This window comes from Protopterus annectens, chromosome 17.part0, assembly GCF_019279795.1.
Source record: "Protopterus annectens isolate FY-2018-M chromosome 17.part0, PAN1.0, whole genome shotgun sequence".
NCBI lineage: Eukaryota > Metazoa > Chordata > Ceratodontiformes > Protopteridae > Protopterus > Protopterus annectens.
The window spans coordinates 699942250-699962138 of record NC_056751.1 but is presented as its reverse complement, the minus strand read 5'-3'; the positions used below and the strand labels follow the sequence as shown (position 1 = coordinate 699962138).

General features: G+C 40.6%; 1 protein-coding gene across 2 annotated transcripts in view; it reads left to right on the top strand.

The window, feature by feature from the left end:
- Positions 1 to 19889, top strand: part of SDHC (succinate dehydrogenase complex subunit C) — a 668713-nt gene that overhangs the window by 412957 nt on the left and 235867 nt on the right. For both annotated transcript variants that reach the window (XM_044059331.1, XM_044059333.1), the window contains exon 4: positions 7427 to 7488. In XM_044059331.1, the coding sequence (XP_043915266.1) occupies positions 7427 to 7488 (62 nt within the window). The remainder of the gene's footprint in view (positions 1 to 7426; positions 7489 to 19889) is intronic.

Sequence of the window (19889 nt, the reverse complement as noted above, 5' to 3'; positions counted from 1 at the left end):
ACAAGCTGAGCAGAGCAATTCTGTTGCCTCACGAGTGGTCCCTAAAGAAAGAAATAGGGGACAGGATATTCCACAGGTGGGGCCAGCCTTGCTGCGACCTTTTCGCCAGCCACATGAACATGAAATGCACAAGCTACTTTGCCCTAATTCCCCCTCTGGGAGAAGCCCCAAGGGATGCACTCGTACACGATTGGCATTCCCACCACTCCTGTTGATTCCCAAGGTACTACAGAAAGCAAAAGCCCTGGGAAGGACCATCATTCTAATAGCCCCTCATTGGCCCTGTCAGATTTGGTTCTCCTCCTTTCGACTTCGTCTTTTGGAGGACCCTTGGATTCTGGACCCAGTTTCAGATCTTCTGATGCACTTGTCCGGGGAACATCATCCCTCTCTTCAGTCCCTGAAACTGACCGCTTGGCTTCTCCAATTCCCATCATAGCCAGGTTCTATAACCTTTCTAATGAGACGCAACAAATTCTCATATCCTCTCATAAATTCTCTACGAGGAAGCTATACTAGCAAATGAAAAAAAAAATTCTATATGGGCCTCTCAAAACAACATTGATCCCTATCAGCCCCCTATGGCCTGCATTTTAGAGTTCTTGACTATGATTTTCATCAAAGGAGCTGCAGCAGCAACAGTTTGTGTTCAACTTGCTGCCGTTTCTAATTTTCACCTTGGATTTGAAGGATTGAACATTGTCACGCACACTATCCAACCTTTCTCAAAGGGACCTTTCATCTCAGACCACCTGTGAAATCTCCCTATACCCCATGGAATCTAAATTTTATGCTTTCTCACATTATTCTCCCTCCATTCGAACCAGCCTCCTCATGTGACCTCAAATTGTTGTCATGGAAGATTTGTCTTTTTTAATAACGATCACTTCTGCCCGCTGAGTCAGAGCTTCAAGCCTTGTCCATTAAGCTTCCTTGTTTGATTTTCCATACTGACAGTCGCACTTTAAACTGACCACTCCTTTTTGCCTAAAGTTTGCACTGAAGCTAATCTTAATCAAATTATTGATTTGCCAGTTTTCTTCCCCAGTCGCGCCAATTTAGAATATATGCTGCACAAAGTTGACGTTCATAGACTGCTCATTTACTTGGATAGAACAAAGGATTTTAGAAAACTTGAACAGCTTTTCATTTCTTTTTCAGACTCCAGAAAAGGCATAGACTGCTCATTTACTTGGATAGAACAAAGGATTTTAGAAAACTTGAACAGCTTTTCATTTCTTTTTCAGACTCCAGAAAAGGTATGCCAAGTAGTTATCTGATTGTATCACATTTGCTTATTCATAGGTTCATAGGTTCATACTAGGCTATCTGCCCAAGGGCATTTATAAGCCTAGCCCATAGTTATGTGGCTTTCGCCACCCCTTTAGTTTGAATAAAAACTATGCCTATCATTTTTCTGTGCCTCTGTCAAGCAGTGACACTGAAGTAATCCCTGGGGTATATCTGCGATCTCCCATCCATTGGTCAAGATTCCTCTTGAACAAGGCCAGCGAGGTGCTCTGCCTCACATGTACCGGGATTTTGTTCCACAGCATAGGGAGTCTCTGGGTGATGAATCTGTCCCTCCAGCACGTTCTATTTATAACCGTGTCAAGGTTTAAGTCTCCCGCCTTGTGGTTCTGAGGGATCTAGATTTTTTGAGGTGAAGCATATTCATCAAATCTGGGTTTGACATGGCCTTATATGTTAGGCACAGGTCACCTCTGAGCAAGCGGTATGAGACTGAATAGAGCTGGAGTTCTTTCAGTCGGGCAGCATAAGACATATTTTTGAGACCCTTTATCCTTTTGGTGAGGAACTTTTGGGGCCTTTCAAGCTGCAGCAGGTGTCTGGTCAGATACATTCCGAACGGGGCATTGTACTCAATCATAGGTCTGAGTGATGAGTACAGGGGGACGATGACCTCCCTTGATCTAGATGTGAATTCCTTCATGATCAGGTGGGCGATATAGAAGGTTTTCCTAACTACTTTAGCAACATGAGTGTCAAACGAAAGGCTACTGTCAACTTGGGTCCCCAGATCCCTGATGACTTTTTCTGTGCTCAGTGGATTGCCACCTATATGGTAGCTAGGGGTAACCTTGTTTTTCCCAAAGGGTATGACTATGCATTTTTGGCGTTTAACTTCAGGCCATGGCTCTGGCACCAGTTATCCGTTTCTGTGAGGCCCTTCTGGAGGATATCTGTGTCAGATGTGTTTTCGACTATGGCCCAGTTTGCAGTCATCTGCAAACTTTGTCAGCCATAACCCTCCTGTGTTTGCTTGTACTTCAGAAAAGTAGATGCCGAACAAGAGTGGACCCAGGACTGAGCCCTGTGGGACACCACTTGTGACAGGCTTTGAGTCTGACATGGCTCCAGCAACTCTGACCCTGTGGGTTCTGTCACTTAGCCAGTTTGCAACCCATCTTGTGATGTATGGGTTTACATTCAAGCTGATGAGTTTTTCGATGATACCTGAGTGGGGTATTGTGTCGAAGGCCTTTGCCAGGTCGAGGTAGGCTGTATGGACTGCCTTTCCCTCATCAATGGCCTTGGTGACTGTCTCGAAAAAGTCAACCAAGTTTAAGAGGCAGGATCTGCCTTTGACAAAGCCAAACTGGGTTGGATCCAAAGTCTGCAAGTTCCCTACGTCTTTATTTATGAGTTCCATTATGATCCTCTCCATGGCTTTGCAGATAAGGCTTGTCAAGCTAATGGGGCGGTAATTTCCAGGGTCTGTGGAGGCACCGCTCTTATGAAGTGGGACCACAGTCGCCGTGCGCCACTCCTTGGTGGGTACGTATCCTGAGGTGAGGCTAAGATTAAACAGCTGTCCTAACTGGGTTTAATTCCTCGTTGAGTTCATGAAGCACACAGCCGGGGACACCATCCGGTCCCATGGATGCTGTGTTTTTTGCCTTAGTGAGGGCAGTTCTCACCTGGGCGTTTGAGATGTTTGGGGGGCTACAATCCTCTGGAATAGATATCTCTCCTTTTGGGGAGGGGAGAAGTTTGCACTGAACCTGTCAGCCAGTATGTTAGCAATGTGTGTAGGTTCAGTAATTTTCACATCATTTTGAACTAATTCTGAGCATATCTGGGAGTTTCCTCCTAGGTTTCTAACATAGCTAAAGAAGGCCTTATGATTGTCTTTAGAGTCCTTGGCGATTTTTCTCTCAAAATTTGCCTTGGATGATTTTATGAGAGCTCTTAGGTTTTTACTTATAATGATCAAAGGTGTCTTACCTTTCAAGGATTTTGCTCTATCTTGTAGTAGCTTCCTCCTTTTGTTGTAGAGCTTGTTTATGGCTGGGGTCCACCAGACTGGATTGCTTGCCTTTGGTACAGAGAGTCTTAGTTTTGTTTGGGATTGCCTGATCCATGCAGTCCTGTAGGTGCTGGTAGAAGGCATTTGTAAGTGATTCAGCGGTTTGAGTAATGTTTACCAGCTGCTAATATGGCCTTACAACATAAAATTAAGGCTCACTCCACCAGAGCAGTGTCTACATCCTCTGTCTTTTCTGCCAGACTTCGTATAAATAACATTTATGCAGCAGCCATTTGGTAAAGACCTCATACCTTTATCACTCAGTACAAAGCTGACAGGGCCTCCTTTGGGTCTACTGTCCTGAAAAAACATACTCCAGTGAGCCACCCGAGATAGCTGATGCTTGGGTCGCTCACCCATCTGTAAGAATGAACAGAAAGATAGAACAACTTCACATAAAGAAGTTATGTACTTAACGTTCCATGCGAGTTGTTCATCTCTCCTTCATTCTTACTTCCTACCCCCTCCAGGGATTTTCAAAGACCAAGATGCTGGATTCTTCCTGGTTGCTCAACCTTTCTATAGTTTTCTCTTATGGAGTGATCGAATGACATATGCAGCAAACAAGATCTGAGGTAACTCTAGGTGCATCATGGGATAGGGACTTAGCCTCGAGCTATCTGAAAACCTCGAGCTTTGTAGTAGGCCGACACGGAGTTGAGAATCGGCTCCGAGCCCATCTGTAAGAATGAAGGCCAGATGAACAACTCACATGGAACGTTATGGTAAGTACATAACTTCTTTTTCTGCCCTCCCTCCTCTGTGGAGCACTAATTCTAACCAATTTACAATCCTTCGTTACAAAGAAAAAAACTTGAAAGCTGCTACAACAAAATTGCCAAGCTTGCTGCTAATTCATCCTGCTTTACCCATCACTGTAAAGCTCGGCATACCATTAGGTGGCTGGATCTCCCCCTCCACCTCTGCTAAATGCAACTTATAGCAATGCATAAAGTCATACACAAATTAGCCTGCCTAGCTTTTACCCCTTTAATCAACGTGCATTTCCCCAACTCTTGGATCAGAAGACAAACCACTTCTCACCATAAATAAACAGAATAAATCATCTGGACAAAGCCTATACTTCTATTCAGTAGCAAAAAAATGGAACTCCATACCCCGAATCACCCAAACACTTTATAAACTGCCCACCTTTTAAATCCTTCCTAAAAGTATACTTTACAAAATCTTGGACCTGCTCCTGTGCCAATGCTGGCTGAACTTGCTCACTACTTCAGTCACCCCCATCAACCTAAGTCATACCTCGCAACCCTCACCAGCCTCCTACTCCACTCCTTTCTTTTGTTTTTGCCACTACCTTACCTTATCCACTTCATCTCTGCAGACCTTTCCTCTATCTCTTTCCTCCCTACTCCCCTAAGCTATGTGAAGACACCCTACTCAGTGCTCTCTCTAAATCTGCTCCTGTCCATCCTTCTTACTTCTATAACCAAAGTAGGGAGCACCTCTCTCGTACTAAGACATTTCACATTTTCTCCAGCTTATTTTTTTTTCATTGCGCTCCTCTGTGAAGCGTATGATGTCCTTCAAGGATGCATCTGCAGTCCTAATGTTCTATGTTTTTTCCATTACAGCATTTATTTTTAATGTTTTATGTTTTGCAGTATAACAGGATACTTTGTGATTTAAGATATCTGTACTTAAGGTTGTGATTGTGGAGCTTTCCTCCCCTGGTCTCTGCTGAAAAAGTGCTCTTTCTGGCCCATTCGGGTTTTCACGGTAAACAAATGTCAAACTAATGTCTGCTGTGCGTTTTTTCTTTCAGTTTGCATCTAATTTGCTTGTTAATAGTAACAAACACAGTATGTATTGTTGTTAGCTTACACTGACCGTCCTAATGATGTCTTGAAAACTTTTATAAAACTGTCAAGATACTGGCATTTGTAATTGCAGAAAGCGGTTTAGAACTGCCTTTAGAAATTGATAGGTTGGCATTTTTTTCAGAATATCTGATTTTATAAAAGCAGGCGGCACGGCGGTGCAGTGGTTAGCATTGCCACCTCACAGCAAGAGGTTCTCCGGTTTGATTCTTGGCTGGGGTGCCTCCTGTGCGGAGTCTGCATGTCCTCCCGGTGGTCGCGTGGGTTTCCTCCCACATCCCAAAGACATGCTGCAGGTGGATTGGACACTCTAAATTGGCCCTAGGTGTGAGTGTGTGCCTTCTGTGGAAGGTTGGGCACCGGGCTGGCAGCTCGACACTGTAAAACTCCACTGCCAATCATGAGCGGACAAGGTGATCCGCTGTGGTGACCCCTAACCGGGAAAAGCCGAAAGAAGAAGGTGATCTGATTTTATAAAAGTGTAGCCATCAAGTCTCTTCAAAGTATCAAATGTAAATGTCAAAAATGCGCATTTGTGCATTTGCAGGATGGTGTTATTCTTTTTAAATGCGACACAAAAATGTTCTTTAAATTTCAGGCAACAGGTACTCCTTTGCCTTTTGAAGCCAGCTACACAGTTTTGGAGTTTTATACGTAGTTGTCACCATATTGTAAAAATGTCATGAGAATATTCTAGATGGTTGCATGTTAAAAGGGAGAATTGACATTGTCTATTTACAGATGTCAAAGTCCAGCATGTTGAAGGTGCTTAATGTGAAAGTGACAGCTGCACGAAATGAAGGTATAAACAAATGCGCCCAGGAAGCATTAGATCTTCATGCAGTGACATCAAACATGACTAAGCTTGACATGCATATGCACATACTAGGTACTGTAGGCAGTACATACCAGACTGTGCTGCCACAGAAAGGACATCCCATTCTAGCAGTTTACATTTATGTGTATATATGTATGAAAGAACCTGCAGAGAGTATGTGTGTATTGGGCATATAAACCCAAAACAGCAGAAAAATATAAAGATAGTGTTACCTGTATAACTGTGGACCCCTGACGCAGCTGATATGGAGAGATACTGGTCGTGCTTTGATATTATAAGAGCAGGTATGTTGAGAGGGAGGCCTTGTAGATACTGTGGCATTGACATCACTAGAGGAATCCACGGTTTTACCGTCTCGGATGTGTAGATTATGTACTGTGCACAGGGTGAGACAAAGTGTGGGCAAGCAGAATAGGTTACTCTAGAAATGTTAGGTAGGACATGTAATCTATGCATACCTGAATTAATGTTTATTTAAAAGTTAGCGTTTGAGTGATTGTTTTGTCTACCTATTTTCATGTATGACGGATAAGCAAAATATTTTCCTTCCAACCCAGTCTGTGTATTGCTAACTGATTCATGTGAATCTGCTTGCTCCAAACCTTTCTTCTGACAAATTGAGCAGTTTTACATAGTCTTGTAAGAACTCTGTTTATATTGTTACTTTCAATTTTCATTACAGTACTGCGTGGTCTTTCCTGGATTTTTATTAGTCATGCATGTCATGATTCATGCCTATGAATTTTTGTATCGAGTGTAAGCAAGAATGCGTGTGTGGAAATTGCATGTTCTCACTTAGTGTGGTATTTTGCCATGGTATGTGGCTTCCTGCCCCCATCCAAATCCTGCAGGAGGTTGAATTGGCAGTTGTCCAAGTTGTACAGAGCTGTCTCTTTTTGTTGGATTGGCATCCTGCCAGGAATAGATTCCCTATCTTGCAGCCAGTGGTTACTATGATAAGTTTTTTTTTTCTTCCACAGTCTTGAATTAGGGTATAGCATATATTGAAAAACAAAACCGTACATTGCCATATATTATACGTTCCATACCCAGAGTTCTCTTCTGATCCTTTCCATCCATCTTTTGTAACGGACCTGACAGGTCCCTGTGTCCGTCATAAAGAGAGTTCTCCTTTATAGTTTTCTCTGCAGTATTAAGTATGGGGTATATATGTACTCGACTAGCAAATAGGTTGATGAAAAATGACATTTGTTACTGTAGTGTTCAGGACACTGATCTGGTTGCAGAAAAAGTAGTGTTCCTGTGATAGTTTTGTACTTGTGCCAGTGTTGCATTGCTTCTAAGCTAGGTAGTGATACGGAAAATTGCACTATTTGCTTGCATTTGTATTGTGGCTAGGATGTTTGCACTCTTACTTCACTACCATTCTCATATGACACTTTCTGTTGGATGTAGGTGGTCATTACCCATGGCGATGTCAATTTGTCACCGTGGTGCCGGAGTTGTCATGACAACAGGTAAAGAATTGTCTGCATTTTACCTTTTATTTTGATTTTTTAACCAGTTCTGTAGTAGATTTTGAAACGGTTGTAGTAAGTCTGCCCACCTGAAGGTGCCACTTTAAACATTTTTCTTCTCATTCTGTAATGTGACAGCCAGTACATGGCTGAGCGCACACAGCTTAAAGCACATAGTCTGTTTGATACTGGATTTAAGGCCTACTGTGATCAGAGCATTAGAGTGCAACACACACTGCTTCTTACTCTGCACGTATAAATGGCTGTTGTATTTTATGGGTTTTTGCGGAGATAGCTCTAAAGACTCTAATGAATGCTCCTTGCTACCTGGCAGCCATTAGTTAGTTCTCCTTGTGATCTTGGTCGATTTGTTCATCACAGGTGATGAGCATTTCTTGGCTAGTCCATTCCCTGTGAGCTGATGAGACTACTGCAGTGCCTGTCCGTGGGGCAACCATCATGTTTTTTCTGTTTATGGCCCTAACCCTACCCCCTGCTATCTGATGTAAGCGCACATCACCACAGAAGGTCTTTCTGTATCCTTCTCTAACAATGTGCGCCCTTCCACAACTACCTGCATACGTGGTTTTGTCCATGTTCACCCCACTATGAAAGGAGTCTTGAGAAGCACTGACTAGCTGACCAGAGTCTCTGTACCCATCTAGAGAGTGATCCTGTCTGCTGCCCCTTTCCATCCTCCTCGATGTATGTACCCATCTGAAGGGTGAGCCTGTGTCTGCTGCCCTCTCCCATCCTCCACGACATATGTACCTATCTGAAGGGTGGGCCTGTCTGCTGCCTCCTCCCATCCTCCCCCACATATATACCCATCTGAAGGGTTAGACTGTCTGCTTCCCCTTTCCATCCTCCCCCACCTAACTGTTCTAGCTCCTGAACCTCAGAAAAAACTTGGAAATCTGGTGTTTAGTTAGGGCTTTGTCCATCTTTGCCATAAACCAGTCACAGAATTGGGTAAGGTTGATAAGGGTCCTAGGCTTACTAACCCCTGCTGGTTGATATTTTGGAGATTGACGTCTTCTGGAAGTCTAATAATCTTTCCCTCACTTTTTTCTGTGACCTTCCTTACTGATGTGGTCAGATTTGCTGGTCTGTAGTTCTCTGGCCTGATTTTAGCACCCCACCCTCATTGTGGAGGGACATTACAGTTGCATCAGTTATGTTACAGGTTGTATTGACACTTGGTCCCTGTCACATCTGGCCTCTATGCATTATCTCCTTTGAGTGTACTTGGCTGTCTGTACCCTCCTCCCAGTCAGAAATTGGTTCTCTCTCTGCCTTTTCATACTGTAACTGTCCCACTTCTCTAGTGAAGACTGAAGCAAACCATTTACCTGCTTTGTTCTCTCTCTGCAGTTCATTATTTTCCTTATTGATGTATTTAATCTCTTATTTACCGTTGTTAGTTGGGATGGTCTGACTCCACAAAAGCTCTTTTCATTGGGGGGGGGCTCAAGTTACATAAGTTTATAGTAACAGGGTTGCATTGAACGCAGTATAAAACATCATCAAGTAGAAGCAGATTCATTTGGTGTAACCAGTACGTAGTTGCATATTAAAATATAACACAAGTAGAAGCAACTGTTTTATACAACTAAAACACAATCACAGTCAACACAGTACAACAGTTGTGCACAGCGGTTTGCATAGAGCATAATAAGTGAAGTTTTAAATGGTAAAAGCTTGTATTGATTATAGTAGTAGGTTGTTCAGTGGTCAGTTTGTATAGAAGTAACAAAATAAAACATTTTCATGAGGGTGTGAAAGGGGCCATGTCACATGATTAACAAACTAGACCCCCACTTTTTGTAAAGTGCTTGGTTATGTGTACAGCAACAAGTAGCAGTAATTCTTGTAAATGAAACAAAATGCAGAAGCACTACAACTTAAGAATAAAAAGAGCAGTTAAAAGTAAATGCATTAAAACAAGAAGCAGCAAAAAAAAAAAAAAAAGAAAAATGCAGTTGGTTGCAAGTTAAAATATGATGTAGGCTACCAGTAATGTCAGATTAAACGCGCAATATATTTCTTCAAATAAATAGATCTTCACGGAGTGCTTGAAGCATCTAGTAGCATATTACATAGTTATGGACTTTGGAAAACAAATTTCCAAGTCTCTAAAGACTTTAAGTAAATGGAACTGCCAACAATCACTGAAGATGAGTGCAGGAACCAAATTGTCCAAGAAAAATATCTGGTGCTGTGCTAAAGTCCACCAAGCAGTAAACCAGTAGTCCAAAAAGCAGAAAAAACCAAAGTGGAACACTGCTATGTTGAATCTTTTAATATCCAAAACAGATGAAAAAACAGATAAAAAACAGGATGATAAACCCTTCATCAGATAAAGTGGAGACATTTAACACACAATTTTATATATTCTAACAGCCAATCAAGATCAGTGGAAAACCCGCCTATTTTGTAGGACAGGTTTGATAGGTATAACTTCATTTAAACCTGGCTTCCTATTTGCCATCAAATCAACAATCCACCTGGTTTCCACCAATTCAGTTTTCAGCTTAATGTCCCCACCTCTGCTATTTAATCTAACATTTACAATAGCCAAACTTAAAAGTGTGGGTTGGAAAATCTTTTACATGTCTACATAACGCATTTCTGTCGTCACCATTCCTGATACATGAAAGATGTTGCAATATTCTTACTTTCAGCATATTATTAGTCTTCCCAACATAGAAACTGGGGCAGTTGCAAAATAAACTATGTCACAGGTACGACAGGTGGCCTTAGCCTTAAAAGAGAAAACCCTATTGCTGACAGGATGTTTGAAGTCTGTATCCTTATTTATAAAAGAACAGGCTTTGCATATGCCACAAGGCCTAGTCCCTGTGCCATGCAAAACCTGATGCTTGTGAATAGTGTCAGAACTTTCTTTACATAAAAGGTCCTTTAAGTTCTTATTCCTCCTATATTTAAAAGTAGGCTGAGAACCCACTATATCCCTTAAACTGCTGTCACGGATGTTCCAATTTTTGAACAATATCACAAGCATCTTTTATGTTACTGCAATAGGTAAACATTACCTAAATGTCTATTACTATCAGTACTTACTGTGTTCCTGGTACTTTTATCCATGGTTTATATTTATTCTCTCTTAAGCTTTTATTTTTATCTATAACATCATCTACCAATTTTGGTTTATAGCCCCTATCTATTAAACAGCCTTTTAGAAGGCTGACTTCTTCAATAAAGGAAGAATCATCCATACAGATCCTTGAAGCCCTGCTCACTTGCCCTTGTACTATGTTGGGGTGTGTATCTGGTGCATGCTGTCGTACGACAGAAGTGTGTTCTTCCAACAATCCTTTTTAAAAAGTTTAGAGTTAAAACCTAACTCATCCTGACCTACCCTAACATCTAAAAAATCTATAAAATCAGAGGAGTGCCTAACCGTAAATCTGAAGAAGCTGGTGGTTGAGTGTAAAAAATCAACGAACTCTCCTAATCTAGACTCAGATCCTTCCCACAGAAGGAAAACATCATCTACAAAACGCAGATAGAGTTTAATGTGATTTTTCCAAGTTTCATTATTAAGAACAAAAGTGTTCTCCCAATGCGACAGTACCAAATTGGCATAAGCAGGGGTGCCCATGGCTACCGTCTGTAAAAGAATTTGCACCCATGAAAACGTTGTTCTCTAGCACCAGAGTTAATAAGGTTTTAATTAAAACTATTTTCTTTGAAACAGCTAGTTTCTCCAAGAGTGCACCAATGGTATGTATACCATAATCGTTATTAATCACAGTAAACAAGTTTTGTATGTCCATTGTGACCATAAGAAGTTTTTCTGGGCCTACCTTATCATTCATTTCTCCCAAGGATACTAAAAAATGTCCCGTGTCTTTTAAAATATTGTCCATCAAAGACAACACGGTTTTAATGTGTGTTCAACCCATATGGGGTCAATAAGACTTATGAATTTAGTGCTTTAAAAATAGGAATAACAGGTTTTTCCACCAACAGAAAATTATATGCCTCTTCAGATATATGCATATCATCTAACAGTTTTTGTAGACAAAGATGTACCCTGTCTGTAACTTGTTTTACCCTGTCCGATAACAATGCTTAATTTTTCATTATATCTTATGGTATCAAGCAAAACCACAGCTCCTCCTTTATCAGCCTTCTTAATAATGATGTCCTTGTTCTCGCTAAGGCCTTTCAGTGCTGTCCTCTGCTTAAAAGTTAAATTATAGTATTTCCTAAATTCTGCTTTTTCAAAATACTGAATAAGATCTTGCTCACAAGCACTTAAAATAGATGCATCATTTCATTCCCACCAAATAAAACTTTCAGTGCTACATTTCAAAAAGCATAACATCCATCAACATATCATTGTATGTGCCACATTTACCTGGAACAAATGTAAGCCCCTTATTTAAGACAGCTAGCTCGTCTGTATTCAAAATATATGAGGAAAGATTAAATACAATGCTGTCAGGGTTACCAATAGTCAGTGCAGAGTCCTTCTCCTTTTGTCCACCCATTGACCTCTTCCATGAATTTTTCTTTTACAGGTGCTGGTAGGAGATAAAATTCTGCCTACCCATACAGTTTTCATTGGGACCTTGCTCACATCCTAAGTCACGTAACAGAGAGCCACTAACTCACATTCAGAGTCAGGTAATACAACGTTATTCACTAGTAAGGCAGCAGCCGATCTCAAAGGCAACTACTGTTCAAACCATGCGTCACAGTGGTGGCTCCCCTTCTTATTATTTCCTTCCGATACGAAATACCTTCTCCTGTAGGCAAATCAGCCCATCTCTTACTAGCATTGCCAGAAGACTTGGAAACATTGCCAAACAAAGATGTTTCCATTTAAAAATCTTCATAGTCCCTGTGTAACTTATTCAATTTTTGTTTTTTTATTTTTTCGTCATTCTCGGCAAGAGACACAAACAAAGCCTCCAGGCGCTCAGTGCTCCGTGTATCTGTGTACTCGGACTCTAGCTTGTGTTGTAAAAAAGCCACATCCTTTTTAAGAGAATCTAATTCAGGAGTGAAGAACTCATTAAGGAGTTCCATATACTTGAAGCTGGTACTAATATTCAGAGATTGCCATTTTGCCAAAAGTTCCGGGTGGCGGTCTCCTTGTGCAGGCATGCAAAGGATCCTCATCCCCCTTGGAACTATACCATAGTCAATGCAGGCTTCCAGATGATAAAATTGCCATTGAAGTCGCTGTAACTTACTTACTTTATAATTAAAGTCCCGTAGCATATCTTCAAAGCTTTTATCCATGGCTACAGGTTTAGGACATTCCCTGGAGCCCAGACCTTGCATTGCAAAGCCCAAATTTAAGAGTGGATTATCCTTGTTGAGAAAACTACTTGAGCTCCAAACTCTTTTAGCATCAGACCGTGAGTTATCTTCAGTATTCATATTCATAACCATAGCATGCACAGCACCATATAAAAGCAAACAAAACAATCCAAGAAAAATATCTGGTGCTGTGCTAAAGTCCACCAAGCAGTAAACCAGTAGTCCAAAAAGCAGAAAAAACCAAAGTGGAACACTGCTATGTTGAATCTTTTAATACTTTTATAAAGTAAGTAAGTTACAGCGACTTCAATGGCAGTTTTATCATTTGGAAGCCTGCATTGACTATGGTATAGTTCCGAGGGGGATGAGGATCCTTTGCATGCCTGCACAAGGAGACCGCCACCCGGAACTTTTGGCAAAATGGCAATCTCTGAATATTAGTACCAGCTTCAAGTATATGGAACTCCTTAATGAGTTCTTTACTCCTGAACTAGAGTCTCTTAAAAAGGATGTGACTTTTCTACAACATAAGCTAGAGTCCGAGTATACAGATACACGGAGCACTGAGCGCCTGGAGGCATTGTTTGTGTCTCTGGCCGAAAATGACGAAAAAATAAAAAAACAAAAATTGAATAAGTTACACAGGGACTATGAAGATTTTTTAAATGGAAACATCTTTGTTTGGCCGAGGACGAATGTTTCCAAGTCTTCTGGCAATGCTAGTAAGAGATGGGCTGATTTGCCTACAGAAAAGAACAACCGGAGAGGCAGTACCAACGCTGAGAAGGTATTTCCGGTATCGGAAGGAAATAATAAGAAGGGGAGCCTTACCACTGTGACGCATGGTTTGAACAGTAGTTCGTTTCACACGCCCGTTCAGGAGCCTTTGAGATCGGCTGACGAGGAGAGTGTATTAGGAACGAATAACATCCCTATGACAGTAAGCTGCCGCTGAAGCAAGCGAGGCTGTGGATTTAAATGTAGGTACAACATTGGCGAGAGATGGTTGTACCTTGTTGTCGACTCCTGCCTTACTAGTGAATAACGTTGTATTACCTGACTCTGAATGTGGAGTTAGTGGCTCTCTGTTACGTGACTTAGGATGTGAGCAAGGTCCCAATGAGCGAGGTTTAGGTGCTCGACCTAAAAACTGTATGGGTAGGCAGAATTTTCTAGATCTCCTACCAGCACCTGTAAAAAAGAAAAATTCATGGAAGAGGTCAATGAGCGAAGACAGAGGGGTGGACAAAAGGAGAAGGACTCTGCACTGACTATTGGTAACCCTGACAGCATTGTATTTAATCTTTCCTCATATATTTTGAATACAGACGAGCTAGCTGTCTTAAATAAGGGGCTTACATTTGTTCCAGGTAAATGTGGCACATACAATGATATGTTGATGGATGTTATGCTTTTTTGCAGAAATGTAGCACTGAAAGTTTTATTTGGTGGGAATGAAATGAGTGTTAACACCCTAAAAAAACCTAGTGGTTATGTACCCCCACTGACACCAGCATTGCATCTATTTTTAAGTGCTTGTGAGCAAGATCTTATTCAGTATTTTGAAAAAGCAGAATTTAGGAAATACTATAATTTAACTTTTAAGCAGAGGACAGCACTGAAAGGCCTTAGCGAGAATAAGGACATCATTATTAAGAAGGCTGATAAAGGAGGAGCTGTGGTTTTGCTTGATACCATAAGATATAATGAAAAATTAAACGAATTGTTATCGGACAGGAACACCTACACTCAGATTAATCCATTAGGGGTAAAACAAGTTACAGATAGGGTACATTTTTGTCTACAAAAACTGTTAGATGATATGCATATATCTGAAGAGGCATATAATTTTCTGTTGGTGGAAAAACCTGTTATTCCTATTTTTAAAGCACTCCCTAAAATTCATAAGTCTCTTATTGACCCGATTGTATCTGGGAGGGGGTGGGTCACGGAGAATATCTCCATATGGGTTGAACACACATTAAAACCGTATTTGTCTTTGATGGACAATATTTTAAAAGACACGGGACATTTTTTAGTATCCCTGGGAGAAATGAATAATAAGGTAGGCCCAGAAAAACTTCTTATGGTTACAATGGACATACAAAACTTGTTTACTGTGATTAATAATGATTATGGTATACATACCATTGGTGCACTCTTGGAGAAACTAGCTGTTTCAAAAGAGAAAATAGTTTTAATTAAAACCTTATTAACTCTGGTGCTAGAGAACAACGTTTTCATGGGTGCAAATTCTTTTTACAGACAAGCGCAGGGGGTAGCCATGGGCGCAAATACTTATGCCAATTTGGTACTGTCGCATTGGGAGAACACTTTTGTTCTTAATAATGAAACTTGGAAAAATCACATTAAACTCTATCTGCGTTTTGTAGATGATGTTTTCCTTCTGTGGGAAGGATCTGAGTCTAGATTAGGAGAGTTCGTTGATTTTTTACACTCAACCACCAGCTTCTTCAGATTTACGGTTAGGCACTCTTCTGATTTTATAGATTTTTTAGATGTTAGGGTAGGTCAGGATGAGTTAGGTTTTAACTCTAAACTTTTTAAAAAGGATTGTTGGAAGAACACACTTCTGTCGTACGACAGCATGCACCCGAGATACACACACCCCAACATAGTACAAGGGCAAGTGAGCAGGGCTTCAAGGATCTGTATGGATGATTCTTCCTTTATTGAAGAAGTCAGCCTTCTAAAAGGCTGTTTAATAGATAGGGGCTATAAACCAAAATTGGTAGATGATGTTATAGATAAAAATAAAAGCTTAAGAGAGAATAAATATAAACCATGGATAAAAAGTACCAGGAACACAGTAAGTAATTCGACTGATAGTAATAGACATTTAGGGCCGCAACTAATGTTTACCTATTGCAGTAACATAAAAGATGCTTGTGATATTGTTCGAAAAAATTGGAACATCCTAACGAGTGACAGCAGTTTAAGGGATATAGTGGGTTCTCAGCCTACTTTTAAATATAGGAGGAATAAGAACTTAAAGGACCTTTTATGTAAAGAAAGTTCTGACACTATTCACAAGCATCAGGTTTTGCATGGCACAGGGACTAGGCCTTGTGGCATATGCAAAGCCTGTTCTTTTATAAATAAGGATACAGACTTCAAACATCCTGTCAGCAATAGGGTTTTCCCACCTGTCGTACCTGTGACATAGTTTATTTAGCCGAATGCTGCAACTGCCCCAGTTTCTATGTTGGGAAGACTAATAATATGCTGAAAGTAAGAATATTGCAACATCTTTCATGTATCAGGAATGGTGACGACAGAAATGCTATGTAGACATGTAAAAGATTTTCCAACCCACACTTTTAAGTTTCTATTGTAAATGTTAGATTAAATAGCAGAGGTGGGGACATTAAGCTGAAAACTGAATTGGTGGAAACCAGGTGGATTGTTGATTTGATGGCAAATAGGAAGCCAGGTTTAAATGAAGTTATACCTATCAAACCTGTCCTACAAAATAGGTGGGTTTTCCACTGATCTTGATTGGCTGTTAGAATATATAAAATTGTGTGTTAAATGTCTCCACTTTATCTGATGAAGGGTTTATCCCGAAAGCGCTCATCCTGTTTTTTATCTGTTTTTTCATCTGTTTTGGATATTAAAAGATTCAACATAGCAGTGTTCCACTTTGGTTTTTTCTGCTTTTAGGAACCAAATTGTCTGATACCAGTTTGAAGGTTCCCATATATAAGGAGGGATAAACTAATAGAAGAACTTTAAAAAAAATATTATTCTGTTTTGCAGTGAACCTGCATAAGCTCTGCCGTACAGGTGCGATGTTAGTAGCTAGACTTACCAGTAAGTAACCTGGCTGCAGATTTTTGCACCACTTGCGCAGCAGTCAAGTTCTGCAGCTGGAAGCACAAGGTATAGAGCTGTACAGTAGTCTTCACTGGGAGGAGGTAACTAGAAGATTAGAGGGTGGGGTAAGACATTTAATGGAGATGATTCTGTTATGAATACAGCAAGATTAAACAGCTGGAATTGGCTTGTGAAGTCTCTCATCTATGCTATAACTTCTAATGAAACTGCAGCCCCACCCCATAAGACATCTGAAAATAGGATTGATGGGGGTATAATTCCTGAATATAGTATGTAATTAAGCTTTGCCACTCTGGAAGTGTTCATTTTAAGGTTGATTGCTGACCATCCAGTCATTGGTGCTGGCCAAGTCTCCTGAAGACTGCTGAGAGTTGACAATTTACTGAGGAACCTAGTGTGTCTGTGTCAGCATAACAGTATTGTAATCCACAGTCCCTATTATTGAATAACACTTCCCAAAGGTAATGTGTACAGTAAATAGGAGTGGAACCAGAATGGAACCTTGTGGGATGCCAGAGCTGGGGAAGATGAATTTCATTCCTGGCACTAGTCTGTTGGCTTTAGAGAGGTAAGAGACTGTCTAGTCTGGAGCATAAATAAAACAGTAGGTTTTCAGATAGCCAAGAAAAATAGTAACCCAATGTATTGAATGCGGATGAGAGATCAAGCGGGATCAGAACAGAGTAGCATTGATTTCCCACAGTATAGAATTTGTTGAAGACTCTAAGCGGTATCGGTACTGTGCCTAGCTCTAAAGCTAGAATGGAAAAGATAGTCTTTCAAATACAATTCCATCTGAAGGTGTGCTGCTTTTTACAGAACCTTGCAAACAAATTGAAGGTAGAGATCAGCCAACAGTCTCCGTACTGTCAATGTATTTTTGAGGTTTGGAGTAACCAAAGCTTCTTTTAGATGTGAAGAGAATACTTGTTGAAGTACTGTGGCAACAGTCTGTTACAAAGTGAGACAGCCTCCAGGCATTCCAGAATAAGCTTGATTAGGCACAGATTCATTAACCTATGGCACAGCGTGCAATACATTTTTCATAGTCAAAAATGGCAAAATTGCATGGGTAGCAGGCAAGCCAAACATCCTAGGAGAATTGCCGGCATCTTGACTTGCAGATTTTGGAACTATCCTGATTAGAACAAGCTTGGTGGAAAAGTACAGGGCAACCATTTTGTATGTCTTCCCATGTAGAGAAGCAGTATGGGACTGCCCAGCCTCCTTAGCACATAGGACATCTCTGTGGATCCCATCAGCAAGTTAAGAAATGAAAGTTTGAGTATAAGCCTCTACAAACCCATTAAGACTGGAGGCACTACAGCTATGGAGATGGTCAAGCAACATAGTGAAAAGCACTGAGATATCGGAGTGTCTTCCTGAATTGCACATATCCCATATCCTGTGAGGTAGGCTGGGGACGGTTAATGAACAAGTAAGCAATCAAGTAAGCTAATTATGTAACAGGCCGTGTTACTGTTGCATGCAATTGCACCCAGCTGGAAAAAAAAGTTTAGTGGTGCACAGGTAAGGCACAGGTGGTGATGTGCAGGAATGTCCTTGCAATACCCGATGGATGGAGGGTATGCCAGTCTTGTAACAAAGGCATCTGGCATTAAGATATATCACCTTGGTGTGATCTCCATAGTAGGAGGTGGTCTCTCTGTTCCAAATGTTGAGGAATCGTAAGATACTTCACACAAACTAGCTGCAGTATGAGCTTGTGGTTTTATCCTATTGTAACAATGCTAATGATCAGATATTATCCAAAGATCAGTCATGGGCCAGTACCAGCTTGTTACTGTTCCTCCAGTAGGGGGCAACACCTGTCACAGCTATAACAAGGCGTATGTCTGTTAGCAGTACACAGTCTTAAAATTAAAACAGCTGGCTGGGGAAGCTCAGGAGGGAAGATGAGGTTTCCCCTTCAGTAGACCAAGACCAAACCCAAACCCCAACCCCATACTGCTTCATATGAAATTGAATTAAAGCCCTGTGAATAATGTATTACATCATGAAAAAGAAACACCAGTAGTTAGTAAAAGTAAAAAAGTAAATAAAATAAAATTTAATAAACCAGTAGTCAACTGAATGACAGAATAGATAACATAGCAGCAACATTAGTCATAGTAGGACAAGGTACACAAATCCTGTAAAAAAAAATTTTGCTTTTTAAATGTGGAGGATACATGTTGATTAGTCAGTAGTTTTGACAAATGCAGATGTAGAGAGCCATTCGCCAAAACTAATAAAATTGAATCTTGGAGAAATATTTTTTATTTCTGAGTTTGTGTAGACCAATTCCTAGGTCACACAACAGTGGAGAAAGAAGTCCACTGCTAGTGAAAGTAGTTTTGGTGAACAGTTGTCGGTCTGCCTTCACTGAAACTGTGGTCTGACTTGACAGTATGCAGTACTTATTAGACATTAGAGATGTTTCAAAATGTCTGTACGTTTGGAATACATCATGCCTTGCGACAGGAAATTAAGTTTAAGAAAAAGATGGTGATATGAAAACTTCACATCCTGTAAAAAGTAATATTTTTTAAAAGGAAGAAAAAGATCAAAGGTGCAAGTAAAACTGAGATTGTCTAAATGACTGGCAGATTAAAAGTTCTCAAGTCTTTAGGGAAAGAAATTATATTGTTGAAAAAAACTAATAAAAGGAAACTAAAATAAAAATAAAGCATTCAGATGATTATCCAAGTGGTAAATGAGCTAAATAATAATGGAGGTTCTATTCCCAAGGAGTATTAGGGAACTTGATATTGAGAACATCAGTGGTAAGTTACTGCAGGAAGGGCGCACTCTGTAACCTGACAGAGTGGAACTCCCAAGTTATTTAGCTAAACCCTGTACAATAGGAGAAACAGTTGACCTCAACCCAGGCAACGTGACCAAAGTATCCGAGTGAAGTGACAGGTCACTCTAAAGTTTAACTGCAGCACAGCTCTAGGAGAAAAAGGTAATTTAAAGTCCGACAAAACCCAGGGAGAGAGGATCTGAAGCTGAACTTCAAAAGTCAGCCTGTAACCAAATGGCTTGGCTCCTCAGAGGCAAAAATAAAATTGAAGGTATCTAGCCTCCAGATAAAGTATGGTACTAGCTGCATTTCCAACAGCTTACCAAAAATAAAATTGAAGGTATCTAGCATCCATATCAAGTATGGTACTAGCTGCATTTCCAACAGCTGTATGGTACTAGCTGCATTTCCAACAGCTTACCAAAACAAGTATGGTACT